Source organism: Oryx dammah, unplaced genomic scaffold (assembly GCF_014754425.2).
Source record: "Oryx dammah isolate SB20612 unplaced genomic scaffold, SCBI_Odam_1.1 HiC_scaffold_18, whole genome shotgun sequence".
Lineage (NCBI taxonomy): Eukaryota > Metazoa > Chordata > Mammalia > Artiodactyla > Bovidae > Oryx > Oryx dammah.
Window position 1 is genome coordinate 14,833,311 of NW_024070202.1, and position 21,850 is coordinate 14,855,160.

The window sequence follows — 21,850 nt, forward strand, 5'->3', positions numbered from 1 at the left end:
CTCCCCTCCTCCAAACTTGACTGTGATTTTTAGCTGCATTACCTAGAAGAGGGCGCGCCAGAGAGTAGCTCAACGTGCAGTTTTACAGGGACTCGGGGAGAACCGGCTTGCGGTGGTGAGGGCGGGGGTTGGAGCGGAGGCTCTGTCAGCCAGGGATGTGACCCCCACGGTCTCCACTCCTGGTTCATCCACTTCCACCCCACTCAACTTTCCCGCAACTCTGCCCGCCCTGACGCACAGACACCTACACACAACGAGAAGTTACTTCCCCACACCGACAGCCCATTCACCCAGCTGAGCCCAGCTTTTGCCTTCGGGCTCCGTCGCGTTCACTCTTCCCAGATCCTCTAGGACAGCACTCGGAGACCATTTCTGCCCTTGCACCACCTCCTCCCCCTCCCGCCCCCGGCTGGAGGCCACTCTCCAAACCGGTCCACGCTTCGTGGCCAAAGCCCAGGAAGTGGCTCTAGGCAAAGACGCCGCAGGGTGGACCCGAGAGAGGTCTCGACATCACCCGACCCTGAGGAACTGGAGGTCCTTCCCGCGCGCACCCCGCCCTGGCACCCACGGAGGTTCCACCTCCTTCTGCGTAACGTCCTGGCGGAGCCGCAGGGATCGTGGAGCTAGGCTCTTTCCCTGGCAAGGGGTGCGGGGCGGGGACCTGGGGGGTAGGGAGTGGGGGTCCCCTCGGCTGGAGCCCAGCCGCCCCGCCCCAGCGCCCACGCCGTCGCCCGCGCGTCCTGGCGGCGCCGGACTCCCGCTGCCCGCCCCGAGCTGGTACCTGGAGGGGAACCCACCGAGGAACCTTGTGAATTGTCTCAACTAGAAAAGCAGCCGGCCAGTGGAGCTTTCTGTCCGGAACACAATTCCCAGGGCCAAGGATAAGGGAAAAGGAATGTCTTTCAGTGCCTAAACACTCTACCTTCACCTCTTTGTTTTAACCACAACAGAAGCCAATTGGACCTTCTTAGGCCGTTTCTTTGCTTTCTGTAGCGTCATCTGACGGTGTTGTTAATTGTTTTCTCCTCATCGTGCTAATTTGTTAATGGGGACATTTTCAGCTGGAACAAGGTTTGTTCCGGAATCCGTAACTAGGAATCAGTATGCCTGGGGGGAGTAACTCGAAAATTCAACCGGAAAAGTTCGGAACATCAGTATCAACTCACTCTCTGCCCGTCTCTTCTGATTTTACACTATGATTCTCTCTGCAGTCCTGGCTTGGCCAACGGTTACCTATCACTCGGAAACAATCTTGTAGCTAAAAGCAGAGTAGTTGGAGACTCACGACTCAGTTAAAAAGTGTTGTTTTAATATTGCCTGGTAGGGTTGTTTTTTTTTTTACAAGTTTAAAGTAAAAACTCATATACAATTCGTGGCTGTATTTTAAAAGCCTTTATATTACAGAGAATTTTTTAACTGCCAGTATCTGACTTTGGGGGGAAAAAATGAGAGAATTCAATAAAAAGTTATTCAATTGTTAAAATATAGTGGGAGCTATACAAGCTTTATGGTTTCTGTCAGGGCATTGCTAGTGTTTTTATATATATTCGAGTGGTTTGGACTTAAGTTTTCATTTTTTAAATGCTATGTTTTGGGGGTGATCCCTTAAGTTCCTATTAATATATGATCTTTTTAATCTAGTAAAGAATGTAAATTTTTAGGAAGGGAAGCACAAGGCTTCAGTGTACCTCTGTTTCATATTCTTTAAAGAATATGTGTGCACTAACTCTTTAGACTTGTATTTGTCAACTTAGAAACAAGATTTTAAAGGTAGATTTGGAAAATTAACTTGAAAGAAAGAGGGTGACTTTTATCTATTGGGGAGCAGGGAGGGTATTTAAATCAGGGTAATTAAACTACAGTGTCCTAAAATATATAACACAGGGAGAGGGCTTTTAAAAAACGACTCCATCTAACTACACATATATACAAACTAGTAAGAAGTCCATAACCCCTATTGCCAGCCAGCATTGCCTGTAAATTATCTTCAGTTGGAACTCTGCTAAAAGTTTATCCTCCATTGTAGTTTGGAATTGTGTGAAGGTATATATATGTACGGGATCTATGTATATATAATTCTTATATTTTATATATATTTAGACATACATTCTTTTTAAATGTTTATGTGGTTAGTCACTTTAAGAGCATCAAAATAAATGGTACGTTGGCTTACACTATCTCCCAGGTATTCCCAAACACTGATGAACAAAAATCTGTATATCGGAAATGAAGAGCTACCCATTTAAAGAAAAGAATGGAAAGGGGAACTCGATTTATTCTCATTTGTTTATCGCTAGACGTTCCCCCCTCTCTGCAAATTCATTTGAATAGCTTTCAAGCCGGAAAATGGAAATGTGGCTCCTGCCCTCTATTTCAGCGGCGGCGGCAGCGTCCTGGCAACAGCGCAATTTTCTATCATCAAGGATAAATGGCATCGAACAGAACATTCTGATAAAAAAAAAAAAAAAAAAAGAAAAGGAAAGAAGGAAAAAAAAAAAGCCTCAGCCCAAGGAGCCCATGATTGCTGGCCTTCCTGTCTGTCATCCCTTTACAAAATCCTCTCCACAAACCTGAGCGGCATGCTGTCAGAGCTAATAACGTCTTCTGAAGGGGTTTGGGGGGGTGGGTGGGGGGAGGACATAGTCTTCTCTGCACAATGTTCCCATTTATTAAATCGAGTGCTTATTTTTAAATTGCAGATATCTTTGTTTGGTTCACTGCAAATTAAAGCCAAGATGTAGGAAGTTACATGATGCAACTATTATTCGTGTCATATCAGAGAATCAAACCCTTATCTCCCCTTCTATGGTTAAGGTCGGATGAGGAGGTAGGGGGAACCTGGGGGAATCCAGGGCAGGAGGTTTTTTGGTGGAAAAATACAAATCCGTTCGCCCTGCAGGTAAGCTGAGAGTAATTGAAAGCCAGAGGAGCGATACCTGTTTCTACCAGGGAGAGTGAGCTGACTGCGACACCGAGAGCGCGTGTGGGCGCGGTCCTCGCCGCGACGCGGCACGCGGGTCAGCCCCAGCTCCCAGCAGAGCCACGAAACCGTCCCGCAGGAGGCTTTGAACTTAATGGTGGCTATCTCTCGCCTACTGCGATGTCTTTCCAGAAAAGGGCATTCTGCTCTAAGGAGATAGATCCCTGGGGTCCCTGTCCTGGAGAGGTCCAGAGGACACCCTGGGGGAGATCCCCGAGTCGTGCACTTCTCCAGCAAGGTGGAGGCTTAGAGCCGAAGAGCAGCACCCCACACATCCAGGCGTGCTTGCAGATGCTGGCCTTGGTTCTTCATAGCGGCCTGATGCCTGAGAGTGGACGGTCGGGCTTGACTGGTAACCGGCTCTAGCGCTTGCCCAGTTCCAGGGCCATCCACACTTTTGAGCTTTGGACTGAAACCCCCAAGGCTCAGGAGCGGGAGCGTGGTGGGAGGGGCAGGGGGTCCAAAGGAATGGGGAGTAGCGGTGTTGACCCTTTCTTCCTCTTAGAGCGATCGCTAGGGAATTTTTTTTTTTAATCTCATTGGGAGGTAGAAATGAGGAAACGGATCTAAGATGAAGAGAGACTCCATTTAATATCCTTTAGAGCAAGGCAAAAAAAAAAAAAAAGGAAAGGTATGTAAAGGTGTGAAGGATCCTAAAATGCGGAGATCCTAAGAAGCAGACCGAAGTTAGGATTAGCAGGGACGAGATGGGTGCTGGGGGAGACGGGGGCGGATGACGAGTAATCAGCTTGGTTTGTAAAGAGCTCTGCGGCTGAGAACGGTGGGAGGAGGGGAATGATGGGGAAACCTTTGTTTAATGAGGAAACCTAATTATTGCGCATCTGGAAGTCCTGGTCCCAACTACAAGCTGTAGGCGGGTACCGCCCCCCCACCAGGGAAGCAGTGCGCATGCCCCAGTCTTTGGATTTGCATGATAAGGTGCACACGTGAGCCAACTATGGCGGAGCCCCCGCCCGCGGCCAATAGGATCCTGCTCTTACTGCGTGTCCGGGTCACACTGACATCATGGTCCCCCCACAATAGGCCTTTAAAACCCACTTTAAAAATAAAAGGAGTGTTTTAGTATTGATTCTCGCCGTGGCACGCTAGATTTCTGTGGAAAATAAGACATTTTTATAACTGCACATACATTTACTACAAGCAAGGGTTAAAGTATTCACAATTTAAGGGAAAAAAAAAAGAGTATGTTCAAAGAGCACTAGCGGGAAGTCAAGGAATCCTGGGGACTGATGCCTTCAGAGCCCTGAGATTTGTGTCAGTATTTTATCTGCCCAGCCTGACCTGTCGCTGTAAAATCACTCCTAGCTCATTGATCAAATGAGCCTCAGAAGCAGAAGTATTACATGTACAAGCCTGGTTTGAGAAAACCACCCCCAACTGGCCTCCTTCTCCACCCCTATCCTTAAACCATCGTCCCTGGGGCTCTAGAACACCTGTGGCTCCAAGCCTCTCCTTTTCTCAGACTTTCTCGGAAGCGGTCTGTGTGGTGAAATGCGTGGGTAAGCGCGTCCACATCTGTGAAATGGGGCTAATTAGGGCAGAAGGAACTAGAAAGGTAGAAACGTGACATGAATCTCCAGCCTGTCTGGGCCTCTCCCACCTCCACCCAAGCTCTGAGGCTGGAAGGGATGAGGTTGATTCTCTGGGGCTGCAGAAGGGGTGGGCCAGCTGGGAAACATTACCTAGCAGTGCCCGGTCTGTGCACCCAGCGCTGCTGCCTGCCCTCGCAGCACTGTCCTGACAGTTACCAACCACCCTGTCCTCTTCCCACCATACAGCCTTGCCAGAATTACTGCCCACAAATGGGCCTTCAGCATCCCAAGAGTGCTTCTGTCCATGACAGGAAAACTGCTTGTTCCTATCACTGAAATAAAACAGGTGGGGATTATTATTTGCAGTTCCTCTCCCCTTTTGTGTAATTCACAAGTCTCCAGTGTAGGATTAAGCTTCAAATGCATTTGGTCAGGTACATACTTTTTAGTACTTGTTTCAGACAATCACATACTTAAAACCATCCCAGCAGTGCCTCTGTTTGCCTCTTCTTCCACCTTTCTCACCCTCTAGGCCCTTCCACTATAACGTAGACTCTTTTTTGTTCTTGAGGATGTGAACCAGATTTCCATCCCAGCCCTCCGAGGTGCAAGCCACTAAAGAGTGACTACAAGGTCTTATCTGCTCATCTAAGATCAGTAGTATCTAATCAATAAGCATTAAGTTGACATACTGTTAAGCATTTAGTGCCAACATCCATGTCTATTTGTGAAGGAGATACCCACTGAACCTTCAGAAGTGCTGGTTGATACCCTCTGAATAGAGCAAAAAAATGTTATCACAATTTTGCTTTGCAGAAATTAAGCTTTCTCCTAAACTGCCCCAATAAAAACAGGCTTCAAGATGAGATAGCCATGTTGTATAAAATACTTTTGAACACTAGCTTTGAGGGTTTCTCTTAAGCTGACTTAACTTTGTGCTTTAGGAAAATAATGGTGTATTTGAAAGAAAATATAAACCTGGGGGGGGAAAGTCCATTATCCAATCAATAATTTTCACTGCCCACAGTTGAAGCAAAATCCCTATCTTGGGAGTGGCTGTGAAAAGTGAAGGAGGTTTTGGATAAAACTGAACCAACATAATTCTCAAACTCATGTCCCAGAACTTTGATGAGAACTCACTGTCATCTTTGGGAGAAGACCAGCAGACTGGGAGTCAGATGGGAAAGACTGAGGTGCAGACAGGACAGTGACCTGAACCCAGCCTCTGCCATAGCCTCAGCCTCTGGAGCTGCTGTTCTCAGCTTTAAACCAGACTGTCCCGCAGTCTCTTTGTCTCCCATGTGCTGACCTTGGGGTACTTCCTGGCGCCTGCCCATCCCAGCAGGTGTCAGTAGGCTTGTTGGTAAAGCAGCTGAGCTGGGAGCATGTTCTTTCTCATATGGAGTTGTTCCCCTCTTAAGTGAGGACTTGTCAAGTTATAGGGAAATAGCAAAGGCAAAGGCGGGTAAAAGGGAAGATATTGAGGACAACTACAAAAATGCAGTTGATGGCACGAAGGCTTCTGGAAACCAATGCTACCTCCTCCTCTCGGAGGAGAGCTATGCCCATAAGTGAGCTGGGGCAGAGAAACCTTCTCCTTCCTGTTTTGGGTCTCCTCCTGGTTAAAGGGATGGGGGAAGATTCCTTTTTGTCTAGTGCAGGTCAGCCAGGGAGCAGGGCAGGGAGGGACTCCCAGTCCTGCTCCAAGTTTTCCAGGAACCCTGTCTCAACGTCTGTCTCTACCTGCTCTCCCGATTTAACTCTGGTGCCTGGGACCCTCTGACCATGCCTTAGGTGTTACTCTAAGGACATTAAAGATGCTGCAGGAAGCTTTCTTCTGTCTTCCAAAGACTAGACAGCTAACCCAAGCCAGTCTGCAGGAGAACAGGGCAAGCACGCCTATCCAGGGCTGGCATTTTCAAACAACCTGGATTACAGGCTGCGTCTTGAATATGAATTAGCCTTCTGCGCTGGTGTGACTCCGTTTTGAAACGCAACTTGTCAAAGTGTGGTTTTAATTAAACATCTTCCGGTCCTAAAAGATTACATGTTTTGTAAAATATATCCTAGCATGAAATTTACTTCCACCATCTGAAATTAGGTACCTTGTAAATGTTTTCATAAAAAAAGAAATAGAAAGGGTGTGTGTGAGAGAATGGAACAGTTCATACTCGCTGCGTTTCTTTAAAGCGTCCTGCCAGCCGGCCCAGGCGCCGGACAGGTCCCAGGCCGCCCCGCCAGTGGGCCGGGACAGAGGAGAGACCGCGCGCCCAAGACACGCGAGTAACCCGAACCCGCCCCGGCAGGCGCGGCCCAGCAGCTTTGGCAGTTGGAGACAATTCAGCAGTCAGACAAGTTAATCCCGCACTGATTTGTTTCGGATCCATCTGCAGGACGCCGGACGCCGCCTTCAGCTGCTGCTGCAGACACCTGCCTCCCTCTCCACCCGGGGCCGCTGCGCCCGTCCGGTGAAGTTGAACAGGAGAGGAGAGGGTGCAGAAGGGCCCCAAAGCAGCACTGCAGACAGGACTTCATCTCGAACGTCCAAGTCCTCCTTTAAGAAGTCCTGACTAATATTTAGAACAGCAGCAATGTTGATCGATAGCCGTCCTAAAGAACTGTCCATAACTGTTCCAAAGCAATCTCAAAGCTGTCTTGGACGGAGGACTCCCCTACGCCTCCCCCAAGGCTCTCTAGCACCTACCTGGCGGCGTTTAACTTCCAGGTAGCCCTCAGAGAAAAAGGACCCTGTTTTCCCGCCTGGGGGCGGGGAAGGAGCTGGCGCACGTTGCGTCTTTCTATTCCGCACAGAATTAAGAGCTGGGCCCTTGAGGGATTCCCTTTTCTTAACTACTCTCTGAGGATCCGGCCAATTCTGGCGGTATTTGCTGGGCTCGAGTAGAACTTGGCGCCCACGGGGTGGGGTGTGATGGGAGGAAAAGGCGGTGGTGGTAGGTGGAAGGGGACGCATCTCCTTTCTTTCATATAATTGGGGTCGGCGAAACCAGAGGGGGGTAGCGCGGTAGGGAGTGTTATTTACCGTCCTCCACCTGAAATGAGCAAGACCAATAACGCGCCAAGCTTTTCGCCCTGTTTACTCCATCCTCATTCAGTGATTGGCAAAACAGGCCCTGAAGGCAAAGGCAATAATTGCTCCCCGCTCTCCTTACTAGGGAAAAGTGTGTAGGCATTTGAAGTGTACTAAAAATAAATGAAGGAGCGAGAAAATGAAAAGGGGACAGAGTGACAATTGGCGGCAATTAAAGCGTCTGCGCATGTTGCTGGAGGAGCAGGGACCCACAGCGGTTTTTGTTTTCCCAGGCCTGATGATGTGACTAACTGAGGGAATTTTTGTCCCTGGCTGTGTGTGGGGGGGTTTGCGTGCGCGCGCGCGCGCGTATTCAGCAGCCAAGGAGGCCACTGCAAGGGCCGGGTGCGTGGGTAGGGGGCGGGCAGCCTGGGACTGTTTCTGGGCCCTGAAAACCCGTTTGGCCTTGGGAAAGAGCCAGGACCAGCTCCCCCTGCCTTGCCAGCCGGTCTCAAGCGAGAGCCTCTGTCTAGCATTCGGCCGCCACCTCTTCCAGGAACTTTGGGACAAGCTTTCAGCTCTAAGGTGTCTAACCTTAACCGGTAAAAACATAATAATACCAACGCGTATTTCACCACCACCAGAGATGCAAAGGGTAGGAGGTGAGGAGGAAGGGTAAGGGGGGGCGGTTAGCCAAATCAAAGCTTGGGAGACATTTTGACAGAGCGCTTGAAACATTACTCTTAATTTTTGGAAGGCTTTCAAGAAGAGAAAGAGGGTGGGGTGGAGAGAACCACAGCTTTCTCCTGTCTGTCACCGGAGCGTCCAAACAGAGAGGGCTCCAACCTCCCCACACGGAGAACACACAGTGGGAAATTGCTTCAAGATACAGTTAGGGCTTTCTTTCCCCAAACTCTATCTGAGCCGTGAACTTTGGGAGGGAAGGGGGAGTCCTGGGTGTCAAAAATCTTCATTGCCTCGAACCGGGGCGGGGGGGGGGGGGGATCAGAAGGGTAATAATCGCAGGCCCTGCGCTCTGTCTGGGCCTGGCTCTGGCCGCCCAGCCTCTGGCCCAAACGGGGCCCCAGGTGGATCCGCGTCCCCATCCCTATCTCCGCCTCCTTCCCCCACCCTTGTCTAGGGGCACGGAAGGGGGTGGGGGCGACACTGTGCAGCCACCGTCAAGTCCAACTCGGGCTGGCTTCAATGAAAGCTGGCAAATCCGGCGAGTCTCGCAGAAATTTTCTTCGACCCTAATTCAATTTTAAAGCGGATTTTTACTATTAAAAACGCTGCCGAGCAACACATTGAATTAATCTGACTGTACGGTTTTAATTACAGTGAGGCTTTCTCTACAAATCTGTACAAGACAGTGGCTGGCTCGGGGAGGATCTCTGCCTCCTGAATTCCATTATCCGGCCCCACGCGCCACGTTCCCCCGCAGACAGCGGCGCGTGGGAGCCAGCTGCCGATGCAAGCGGTCCTGTTGCCCTCTGCTTCTGCCCACTCTGGGGCTCCTGTCCTCCCCCGGCCCTTCTTTCAACCCAGCCTGAAGGAGAGCCCTGGAAGCCCGCCTGTCTGTTGGCTGTGCTGATATCCGGAAAGGCTAGACTGGCTTTTAAACTCTTGGGCCCAACACCTTTGAGCCTCCAGAGCCTCCTTCTTAAAATGACTCGTTCCTCCAGGGAGGGTAACCGCTGCTGTAACTTTTGAAAGTGTCCTCCAGCTCCAGCTTGGCCCTAGATGTCTGAAGGAAAAGCAGGCTAAGGGGCAGGGGCAGAGGGGAGAAAGAGGTAGAGAAAAGGCGTAGGTGGGACAGCAGGTTTGCTGTTCTGCCATCCCCCCACCTCTCCCCAGACGGGGCTGTTTCCATCAGCCTTAGTTTTATTTGCTGAACAACTAACATTGTGGGACAGTGATCGCCAATGAACAGGATGGGGAAGAAAAGCTGATGAGAGGTACTCTCAAAATGAAGCAGACTCACACTCATTCTCCTGCTCTTGTTTTCCTTCTCGAAGTCCCTTTCTTTCTACAGCTTCTGCTTTGCCACTCTCTTTGCTTTCCCCCTCCACAAAGCCTGTGGGAAGAAAGATGATGAACCTAAATATGAACCCAAACGTGTGTCCACATGGACAAAAGTCAGTGTGTAAAGCAGCAAAGGCAATGAGCTCCAAGGGAAGGGGCTCCCTTGACGCAGAGGGAGGGAGCATTTTTGCTCTCTGTACAAAACCAGTGAAAACTACTGAAAAACACTATTTCATTCTCCTGGATGGGATGAGGGGGGAGGCTTTCTTTTTCTGAGATTTATGTAAAAAGGATTTTATTTTGAACAAAAGAGAAAAGGCAGAGTTAGGGGAGTGAATTTAATAACCTTCACTTCTAAGGGCTCTCAAACTAGTTGTCCTCTAAGGAAAGTTTTGCTAAAAATCTAATAAGTTACCTTTCCTTTTATTGGGATGTTAGAAAATAAAGGGAATATGTATTGGCATGAGCATGAAACTCACCAGAGCATTGACAACTGAAGGGTAGTCAGGTACAGAACAACTCTCTAAAGAAAATGGTTTTTCTTTTTCTGTTGTAAGTAGAGAATCATCTAAGAACTCACATGATAGCCAGAAGTTCCCATCCCAGGTTTTCTGAGAAGTTGTCCCAAGCCTGGTTCTCCCTTAATGTTGAGGCATCTACTGTGACTTTGTTATTGTTACTGCTGATGAAGGGATGCAGGAATTAAAACAGAGGGTGCTTCAAGGCATTTAGGAAGACGCTTGGCCAGCTATATTAACTCCTTATTATGCCTAAAAATAGTCTGCCATTTCCTGTTGATGCTTGTTCCCTGCCACTCACTCAGGGCAGCATTATCCTCCAATGGTCAGGGGTCCTGGTTTCCAAAGACTGCCTTGAATGAAGCTGACTTCTAACATCTCTGCCTTCCCACTTCCCCAGCTGCAATTCTTGGCAAGGCAAATATGAGGGGCTCTGCTTTGGTTTATCAACAGATTACAAACAGCAACTTACAGCACAAACAGCATCTAATTTTAATCTATTAAGTGCTTAAACATTGTTGAGTTCTTTTTTCCTTGGACTGAGAGAAAGAAGAGTATTTGTGTATGAGAGATGGTCCTAGGCTTGATAAAAGAGAGGAAGAAAGGGAAGGAGGAGGGAGAAAGACCGAATACAATCTTCAAATTGAGGAAGACAGAAGTAAGTATTGTCCGCCCCCCCAACCCCCCATCCATACTAGGCCCAGCATATTGACTCTCTGTGTTAAGAAAACTTTGGATGATCACTTAGCCTGGAAATGTGGTCAGGGAGAGGCAGAAGGTGTCGAATTTGAAAACCTGGAGTCGGATTTGAAACCTGGAGTTGAATTTGAAAACCAGGTTCAAAAAGATCTGGAAGAGGAGCCTCCAAGTTAAGACATCCTTAGTTGATAGTCTCCAAACTGGACAGTCTAGAAAAAGTCTGTGAAGCCCCCAGTAGGTGTCACCGGTCCTTGCCATCCGTGCTGTGGTCTTCTAGCTAACTGTTCTCAGGCCCAGGACTGGACAGATGAGAGAGATGTTGTCCCCAGACTTCAGTGAGCCTCCTTCTGTGGAAGGTGTAAACAGGGACCACTTTCTAGTTGCTTTTGGGGGAAGCCTGGGAGCTGAGGGTGCTAACACGGCATTATAGGCATTATAGTTTTATCCCTAGAGAAAACAATGCCACAATAATCAGTGCTTTCTTGACTAGTCTGATACTTTTGACTCCTCCTGAAGATACCATCACTGGCCTGGGCCAAGAAGTTTGGAAAAGGGCAGCTCTCATGTTCTCCCCTCAAGCTTTCCCGGGTGTATGTGTTAGGAGAGGGGGGGAAAGGTGCCTGGGTTTGCAGGATATGAAACACTCTTTTCCTACACATGTACACAAACAAAATTTCACATTGAATGGGGAAAAGACTAGCGAGAATTGTTTTTTCCCCCTACTAATGTCTCCCGTTGAGAAGGGGGTTCTTAGCATGGCCATGTAAATCAATACCAAGTTATTTCTCTGAATTCAAAGGCTATTTATCCAGGTCTAATTTCTTTAGAATTAACGTGATAACTGAGCCCAACTTAGCAACCAAAACCAGTCAGGCCCTGCCTGGCTTGAATGTACTTCTACAGCCTGAAGAGGCTGCAAACCCTCCACTGGTACCCAACCCACACCTTGACCCATGTGCTGCTCAAACACTGGTCCATCGATAGAACAGCAGGGCACTTTCCCACCCGAAGAGCAGCCTCCTCCCACGGTGGCCTTGGGCACGCTGACCCCCACACAGGGTCCTGTGCTGGCAATCAGTTGGTATTTCTCTCTAAATAACACTGACAGCCGGAATACAAGCCCCAACACCTCGATGTCTTAAAAAGCAAAAGGCATCTTAGGCCTCCAACCCTCCCTCTTTAAACGTTTTAGTGAATGGGACCCTCACCTCCTATAGGCCCTAAAGGTCTCCACGTCGCTGGCTTTACTTCTATTTTGAATGATAAAGACTTCTTAGGCCTCACCTGTGCTCCTCCTCCCACCACTCCCCCAGGGCTGGCTCGGTTCCACCACCGGCAAGACAAAGAGGTCAGAGCCAGGACCCGGCTGGTGGCCAGCAGGGCGCAGGAGCCTAGAGTCCCTGAAGTGGGCACCTTCGCTTGGAAGCCATAAGGGATCTGGGAGTTCTTGACTCTTGAGGATGGGCTGGAGGTGCCGGCTGGACAGGAACAAACCGGGGGTGACAAGCCTTAGCGCGCTACTGCCGCTCAAGACCCTGGGCGAAGGATTTAGCCTGGTTTATCTGGAGAGAAGAGAAGGCGGGCAGCCTGCAGCCAGCCACTGAGCCCCGAACTCCTCACACCGAGACTACACGTGGCAGGCAGCCCCTCCGCGGGCCACCTTGGCACGCGGGCCACACTAGCTCTTCCCAGGACCCGCTGGAAAGCCCAGTGCTCAAGTTTGCAGTTCGGATTCTACCCTGCAAGCACACTTAGAGACCTCAGTGATGCAGGGTTGGTTCCCTCATCGTTGGTTCCGCTCCCCAGCCCGCAGCTGTCTGAGCCCACTCTGGGTCGCTCAGTAGGTCTTTATGCAAAAACTGCCACCTCGATGCCGTTGCACACTTGCTCCTCTGGGACACAGGGGTGAGATTTTATCCTCTAATGGGTGAGGGATAAGAGCCCTGTAGCAGCTACTCAAACATTTCCAGCCCTCCGTGCTTTCTTGGGTATTAAGCAAACAGGAAAAAAAGAAAAAGAAGAAGAAATCCTTTGCCAATAAAGGCTGCTATGCTCTGGATCTGGTGCCCAGTGAGGGGACCTTGACCGGCCGGCCACAACCCGCCCGGCTCCGGGTGCCGCCAGAGTCAGGGGGAAGCCAGCGAGGAAGGCAGAGCACCTGCGAACAGAAAGAAACACACATGCACGGGGGCGGGGGCCGGTGGGGGGGGCCTTCACCGTGTTAACAGCAAGCTGCAGGGTATAAAGCAATAAAACTGCCACGTCTACCTGCTGGCTTTGAGGACCTTACAAACAAGCTCGGCGCACAGCCCGGGTGCACCGTGCTCACACCAGGGGAGGGAGGAGAAGACCTTCTCTTTCTTTGACTTTCCCTTCTCCACCGCAGTCCCCCACAGATGCACACCCTACACACTTCTCCCCCTCACCCAGCCCACCTTTCATTCTCCTTGGAGCTTTTTTGTTGTTGTTTTAATTCATTGCCGATTTGTAAACGCGTGGATCGGGTTACGGGTTCGCGTGTTAAAGAGAACCTCTTGTTAAAAGGAGGGGAACAAGGCAGGCCACTTAAAAATGAATTCAGAGTTACTGAACCGGCTCCCAGGACTCCAAAAGTTAAGCGCGGCAGGCTAGGAAAGGGAGGGGGAGAGGCGACTAAACGCTGCTGCCCTGAGAACCTTGGAAAACTCTCAGGCAGCCAGTTTCAGGTCATCTGATAAGATGGAGGAAGGAAGGAGAGAAAGAAAGAAGAAGAAAAAGACAAACTAGTCTAGCCCTGCCTTGAGACCCGGGGCTGGGAGCTGGGAAAATCAATTAGCATAAGCCGCTATCGGTCTGCGCAATGAGTTGGAGCTGCGGGTCTGCAGTCACCTTTTCTGAAGTTACCGGACGAATGGCACCACGAAATTCTTCATTTCTCAGGACCCTTGGGTCACCCATCCTATGGAGTTCAAGCGAGAAAGGTGCAAAGAAGAAGGCTCGCGTAGTTTTCCCAAAGGCAGACCTACAATGTCCCCACAACCTCTAGACACGTTGGCCCGGAGTTGTTAGATTGTATGTTTCTTGGTGTGGCCAAAGGCTTGGGGCTTGGATCTATTCGCAGACTAAAAGTTGGCGCCGAGCCCATCGGGGTCTGCATGCCTTGCCCACCCAGTCTCGGTCCACTGGCAGTGCCGACTCCGGAGTCTCCCCGAGGTCCCAGGACCCTGACCCAGGCACCACCCAGGCTGCCCTCCTCGGCGCCCGATCCCCAGTCCAGCTCTCCTACCTGGTGGCCGGGCCTGAGCGGCATGCTGGGGCTCTTCGGACTCTGCTCAGTCTGGAGACTAGAGGGAGAGAGGCTAGATCCGCAGCCCTGGGCTGCTCCGAACTTAATGTCTTTCCCCAGTCCATCTTTGAAAGAGAAGTGGTTCTACCACCTGGATGTGCGGGTATAAATCCCCTTGCAAATAATAAATGGATTAATAATAACAAGGTATGAAGTTCTTTTTATAGAAAAAAAGGAGAGAATTGAAACTAAATGCGGCAGTTAGACAACCATTTTGATAAGAGGATAATTGAGGCGACACTGGTGTATAATTAGAGGATAATTTATGCTATATCCACTTTTATTCCACCTCCCAAAATAAACCCAGTCCATAATCATTACAGGCAAATTGTTCTGAATTTTATAGCAGCAATTTGAACAAAGTACTGCAGTTAATCATGGGAGATTTTTGTGTATTCCTGATTAGAACTCTAATTGCCTCCTTCCAGAAAGTAAAAATAACTGTAAAACGACTCTATTTTTATCATTAACAATGTTGACAATAAAATAAAATCAATTGGAATTGTAATCGAGAGACAAATTTAGGACGAAGGCACTTTTACTTGGGTAGTTTATATTGTAATCAAGATTTGCCAAACCACTAACCGCATGTATCATTTGCATATATTTGAAAGCATTACAGTAGCTTCTGTTTTCAATAGGAAAAAATGCATTACTGTCAGTCCTCCAACGACGTGCTTTCAGAAGAAGCTGCTGCGTTCTGAGGGGGAAAAAAGGATTTATCCCCCTTGTTTGTTCACTATATAGGAAATACAGCCTGAAACAGCAAGAACCTCACCAGAACAGGGTTTAATTTTTCTTCTTCTTTACCCCCTCATCCCACCCCACCCATGGGGTCGGTACCAGGTGTGAGGTTTTTCTTTCCTTTGTGGTTTCAATAAAGTACGTCTAGAAAAATCCACGGTGACAGGGCGCTCCCGCGGGACTGCAGGGGGACTGGGGGCGGGGGGGGTAGGTCAAGGGAGGGACCCCTGCTTTAAATGCAGAGGGCACTGCTTCGGAACACAGGCAGCCTGCTAGGGTGCGAAGGGACTGCGAGAGAGCAGCCCTCTGCCAGGCAGTTCCAAGGCTGCGGTATTGAGAACTGAGGCTCCGGGTTTGGGGGTGCGAGCTGCGGCGGGAGGCGTCGGCGACCGGCCGGGCGGAGGCAACTCCCTCCTCCGAGGCAACTCCCTCCTCGGAGGCCCCGTGCGCGGAGCCGCGCGGCCCCCGGCTGCAGCTCGGGGCAGGGATTGGAGTTGCCGAAGGTAGGCGAAGAACTCGGCGAGCGGCGCACACACCAGTGGAAGCCGTGCGCCTGTGACGTCAGGGGGCGACTGACCAATGGGGAGGCGCTGCCCTTTGGAGACAAACCATTCGACTCGTGGCGTCTGCATCAAGTCTGAAAGCAGACGCGCAACTTTCGCAGAATCCACCTTAAAATCTCTGCCTTAAACTGCACCAGCCCCCAAAAAATCCAAGGGGGGAAAAGAAGGGGGGGAGAGCAGAGTCCCCCCTCCCCCCTCTCCTCTCCCATCCCTCCCCCTTCCTCCTCCCTTTGAGTTAACAAGGCCCCGCTCACTATATCTCTTTATATTAAAAATATATATATTAGAGAAGAGCGAGGGAGAGGGAGAACCACCTCCGCCCCCTCTCTTTTTAAAAATTTTTTTTAATTTTTTTTTTTTTTTTTTTGCAAGGATCCTAAGAGCTAAGGTGGCTGCAGAGGGGAGAGCGGCGCGAGCCAAGTGGGGGAGGGTGGAGGAAACCCGGGAGAAGGCTTTCTCCAGCCCCCAAAGTTTTGATGATGACCATGACTACGATGGCTGACGGCTTGGAAGGCCAGGACTCGTCCAAATCCGCCTTCATGGAGTTCGGGCAACAGCAGCAGCAGCAACAACAGCAGCAGCAGCAGCAGCAACAGCAACCGCCGCCGCCGCCGCCGCCGCCGCCGCCGCACTCTCAGCAGAGCTCCCCGGCCATGGCAGGCGCGCACTACCCTCTGCACTGCCTGCACTCGGCGGCGGCGGCGGCGGCGGCGGCCGGCTCGCACCACCACCACCACCAGCACCACCACCACGGCTCGCCCTACGCGTCGGGCGGCGGCAACTCCTACAACCACCGCTCGCTCGCCGCCTACCCCTACATGAGCCACTCGCAGCACAGCCCTTACCTCCAGTCCTACCACAACAGCAGCGCGGCCGCCCAGACGCGAGGGGACGACACAGGTGAGAGGCCGCTGGGGCAGCTCGCTTCTCCCGCCTCCCGGCTGCCCCCCACCCCGCCCGCCCCGCTCACTTCCTCAATGCCCGGGCCTCCGCCGGCCCCCTCCCCCAGGCGGCCCGGCGCGCCCCCGGCCAGGCCTGGTGCGCGCCCGCTTGCCTGGCGCCTGCCTGCCGGCCTCGCCGGGCCGGGCCCCTTCGCGCCGCCCCGGACCCTAGGCTTCCCTGCGGCTCGACCCGCCTCGTTCCCTCGTCTCCGGCGCGTCGCTCGGGCCGCGCCTCCGAGTCGGCGCAGGCTTCGCTCGAATAAGTGGCCCGCACCGCGCTCTCCAGCCCGCAGGGTCTGTGCGCCCTTTTGCCTTTCTCCTCCTCTCCGGGTTTTGACCCACGTTTGGCAGGACCGGGGACATTTCTGGGCTAGAATTGGGGAGCGTGTTTTGCTATCCCACCTAATCTGGGCAGCCGGTGGCCTACTTTGCGTGGGGCGCCCGGTGCGCTTCGGTGACCCGGGGGGAAGCTGGCATGGCCTCCGGCTCTGGTTAAACTGGTGACAATTGGGCTCTCTCCCGCGGACTTTGAGATGTCTCCCACCCCCACCCCTTACGGGGCCCCCCTCCCTTGGGTTTTTGATAGCTGCTGGCTACTCCTTTGTTCCTGGAAGTGCAGCCCAGGGCTCAGCACTCGTGGGGGACAAAGTTGCCGCGTGAGGCTCAACCCGCTCCGGTGCTGATCTGAGCCCCTGGCAGTGTTTTGTTTGGGTTTTGGTCCCTCTCGGCAGACTCATTTTCTAACACACCGAGGTATCTTGATGCACCCGGCTTCGAGCTAGTGACATCCAGCCAACTGGCCGCAAAATCACTAGGGTGGCTCAAGCACACCTGAAGGCACTGTAAAGCCAGACGGAGGGGGCCCTGCTCCTCGGCGCAGAGAGCAGCCGCCCCGCGGCGCCGCGCACCCCGGAGAGCGGCCGGCGCCGCCTCCGCTGCGGCGGAGCTAGGTTGTTTGCCCCTCGGCCCAGGGCGCTCCCTTCACCCAACCACCGCACATTATTAGAGCCAGAGTCAGGGTCTGAAAGTAGCTTTTGCAGCCGCCGGGATTACCCGGGCACTGGGAACACGGAGAGGTCAGGATGGCTTGGGGACGCTTCGAGGAAACTATTCATGGCTTTGATGAGTCTCGGCACAGGCCAGGCCAAGCTCGGGGAGACTGCAGCAGTAGCCTCACGGGTGATCACTCCTCTGTATCCTTTGCTTGCAGATCAACAAAAAACCACAGTGATTGAAAACGGGGAAATCAGGTTCAATGGCAAAGGGAAAAAGATTCGGAAGCCTCGGACCATTTACTCCAGCCTGCAGCTCCAGGCTTTAAACCATCGCTTTCAGCAGACTCAGTACCTGGCCCTTCCCGAGAGAGCTGAACTGGCAGCTTCCTTAGGACTGACACAAACACAGGTAATTCCAGAGAAGCCCTGAAATGCTGACCCTCACTTGCAGATCGGGCAGGGAGCTCATCAGGAGGAATTCTTGGCCTAGTCAACCAAAGATGGAAGGAGCTTAATGACAAATGCCTTTGCTCCCGTTATGCACTTTTCTGGGACAACACAGTTTGGAATAAATGACCTGGTATTGAACACTGGATTGGATTTGCACATCCTCCCCCACAACCCTCAGCGACCCCGCCCCAGCCTAGTGTCCTTTGGTGATCAAACTCGTTATTTAATCAAGTCCTATTCCAGTAGAGCAACACAAAAGAGAGCAAACAAGTAGGAGAAGGAGGAAAAGATATTCAGACCAGGAGGGTAGTATAAGACCCATGTTTCTTAAGGATCCTTTTGTGGGCCCTGGGACTTAATGAGGATTTCAACTCATTGACATTGAAAGAATTATGAAGTGCAAAGGATGGGTTAGCCAGACATGCACAGGTTCCAATAGGATTTGGTAAAGTGACCAAGGTGAAAACTGTTCATCCTAGGATGGGTGAGGTGAGTCTTTCTGAAAATTGTCCTCAGTTCAGTTGGTTAAATCATCCTGGTTGACTGGCTGGTGCAGGCTAAGGAATCTGGTTCACAGAATTTGGGCATAATGGCAGAGCTGGAGATCAAAGAGGAAGGTACCCAAATTATAGCAGGTGAAGCCTCCGTTAAGTACAGTTGAAGTTCTCCGGTCTTACTAATTTGAGGGGGCATTTTAGACTTCACAGGAAGAGGTTTTAGATAGGTATATTAGGACCGTTGTCATAGAGCCAGGCTGCAGACACCTGAGGTTTTTGTCCCTGTCGATTAACTTGGCTGCATGGGGTGGTAGGCCTCATCTGAAATGGATGCTCTTCAGCAAGGGGACGTCAGGTTTCTGAGACCCTGGCTGGGGACTGATTGTATGCTGAGACGGAGGCTGTCTCGGCACAGATGCTCCTTAAGCTCGCTCTTCTCAATTCAGCCTGCTTTCTCTCACCATGTTGCCACTGGAAATATTTGGGGCTTGAGATGAAGGGATTCCTGCTATTCAGTAACTTGTACTCTTTTTGGAAAAGCAGATTCCTAAGGCTAAGTAATTTTAAAGGTAAAAGAAGCTGTACCATAGAAGGTCCTTCACGTAAAGTAGATCTGGGATGTTAGCTTGGATACGCTTCCATCCTAGACTCCTGGTTCACATTTAATATTCAGGAGCCCTTTGACTTTCAGTGCCTGCCCTAACAATCATGACCACAATTTGACTAAACAACATACCAAGTAGGGAATGAATGAGGCACAGTCCCTCATCGCTGCAGGATTATGTCAGAAGAAAGGTGCTCCATGTACAGTGGGTGGCATATGCAGTGTATGCCTATGTGTGTATATTCAACGCGTTTGAGTTTTAATCTGTTCTTAGTCATTTGCTCAGGGCACATCCAGACTGTTAGAGGAAGTGCATCCAGTTAGCTTTAATCTGAAAAATTCACCGTGTGAAAATCCTCCTTTAGAGTTTGAACCTGGCTATCTCCTTGGCCTTTATTCTAGTTTTATTCTTACTTATGCTGTTGTTTCAAACCTAGGCTTTCATCTAACTGAGGAGTTACAATGACTTTAGGTATCCGGACAAGATACCAAGTAAACGGCGGGGCATAGGGTGGGGTGGGGTGAAGTGGCAGGGAGAGGGGAGCGGCCAGAAAGAAGGGAGGAAGGCGGGGTCTTGAGGGCTTCGAATTTGCGGGTTGTCTTTTTTTTTTTTTTTTTCACTATAGGCACCGGTTCGATGTTTTTCGGGCCTAATGATCGCTGCTGCGTTTCTTTCTAGGTGAAGATATGGTTTCAGAACAAACGCTCTAAGTTTAAGAAACTGCTGAAGCAGGGCAGTAACCCGCACGAGAGCGACCCTCTCCCGGGCTCCGCGGCCCTGTCGCCGCGCTCGCCGGCGCTGCCTCCGGTGTGGGACGTTTCCGCCTCGGCCAAGGGCGTCAGTATGCCCCCCAACAGCTACATGCCCAGCTACTCGCATTGGTACTCCTCTCCACACCAGGACACGATGCAGAGACCACAGATGATGTGAGTTATCCAAGGGCAAAAGATACCCTAGGGAGACGTCTGAACAAGGCAAGGAGGATCCGGGACCTGCTTGCATCTGCCAAACCGAGCCGAAGGAGCAGGCTCGGGAGAACTCTTATGTGTGGCCAGACTGGGCGCTTGTTCCCTTCTCTCTCCTCTCCCATCCCCTCGGTCTCTCTCTCACACTCTTCCTTTTTCTTTTTTTGCCTCCCTCCTTCCCACTTTTCTTTTTTAAATTCCTTTCTCTATCTGCCTTTTCCCTTGAGCAGCCTCAGTAATTGATTTTGAATCTTAGAGAGAAGGAGAAACAGAGAGACTGGTTTCTAAGCCAGTGCTCCTGAAGCCTCTCACTGTAAGGATATTTTCCCTCACCCCTTGGGATCCAGGCTCTGAGCCTCTTTTACTCTTTGGGAGTATCCATCAAAACGACTTTTTAAAGCAGACATTTTCCCCCACCAGAAGAATCTGTGCAAACATGGCAGCGTTTTTACTTGTTTAATGAGCTTAAGACATTACACGATGAAAAAGAAGCAGTTTGGACTCCTGCATTTTTATTTACAATCCCAGACTGACCAAAAAAAAAAAAAAAAAAAGAACAGAAAAGAAAAAGAAACCCTAACAGCCCTTCTCTAAAAAAAAAAAGGAAAAATCGGCTGTAAGATTAGAACATTGCCACGAAAGGAATGCTGCATGTTTTATCAAAATGCAATGAACACGAATGATGATTTAAACAAAACAAAACCACTTTCCCTCCACCCCTACCCCCAAACCCTGAACTGGAATCAGGAAAGACAGAGGAAACAACCAAAATCACCATGCTATTGCTTTGATATCTTTACTAGGTGAATTGGTGGCATTCACTAAGCTAATAGGGACATTTATATCAAGAAACATTTCTGTATATATTGTTGAATTTTAGTTGTACATATACTTTGTATGTTTTTGTCTTCTTTCATATATGGAGTAAAAGCCACAAAACGCTAAGAGTGTCCTGTATATTTCTCTTTGTGTGTCTCTGTCTTACCACCCCCTTCTCCCTCCCCCCAGTATATTTTCTATCACTCTTAAAAGAATTCCTATTTCCTAATATGGGAAACCCTATATATAAACATCAAGTGCCTGCAAAGATACCAGTTTGCAGCACTAACCTTTGTCTTAAGTACTTTAACATTAACCATAGATGTTTTCTCAACTTCCTTTATATATTCTATTTTATTGTAATTTCTACACATTTATCTATTTTTAAGAATCATTAGAATGATCTAACCCCAGGTTAACCTCTAGACAGCCAGTAGTTTCCAGCGCTGAAACTGAGTATTCTCCTTTCCCTTTCCTCAGCCAAGATAATACAGCTGTATTTGTCTTTGTTTGGAAGCAGCTTTTTGTGTTTTTTTTTTTTAAACAAACAAACAAAAAAGGAAAGAATCAGAGGGAAAAAAATAGAAACTAAATGCACAGTTATGACTATTTCACGTTTACAACCCTTTGCAAGCTAACTAGATAGGAAAACACACAATCCTGGATGAAATACATCCTTCCTTCTGATCTTGTAGAAAGCACAGAAATAATGAAAATGAAAAGTCCTTTCGTCATGCAAGCAGGAAGCCCCATACTGCGAGAATTAATGGCTACAGACCTGGGCATCCTTCAAATTATGAACCTTGAAACCACTGAGCCATTTATCAGAAGTCAATAGAGATACTCAGAGTGCTCCATATAATGACAGCGACATACAGTCGTGCAAAAGGACAGTCACTATAATTAGACACAAAGCAAAGACTACTTACCAATATACCCGTTCCTTTTTTTGTTGAGCAACTTCCACGCTCAGTCAGTCTTCAGAATGGTTTAAAACCGATCAGTCTTGTCATTTTCTAGCATTCGTATTGTTACATTAGGAAAAATGTTTTCTTTTCTTTTTTCCCCCTTCCTACTGTGAAACTTTGGGTTCGTAGCTCCCCAGGATCAATTCTGAACAAAGCCTCCAGCTGCAGTGCCATC

General features: G+C 49.9%; 1 protein-coding gene across 1 annotated transcript; it reads left to right on the plus strand.

Moving 5' to 3' along the window:
- The first annotated feature begins 15,826 nt into the window (after positions 1 to 15,826).
- Positions 15,827 to 20,887, plus strand: DLX6 (distal-less homeobox 6). Its single transcript, XM_040260486.1, has 3 exons — positions 15,827 to 16,335; positions 17,587 to 17,780; positions 19,602 to 20,887. Exons 1-3 carry the CDS (start codon positions 15,912 to 15,914, stop codon positions 19,851 to 19,853), a joined length of 870 nt encoding a protein of 289 aa, XP_040116420.1. The 5' UTR covers positions 15,827 to 15,911; the 3' UTR covers positions 19,854 to 20,887.
- Positions 20,888 to 21,850: the final 963 nt, after the last annotated feature.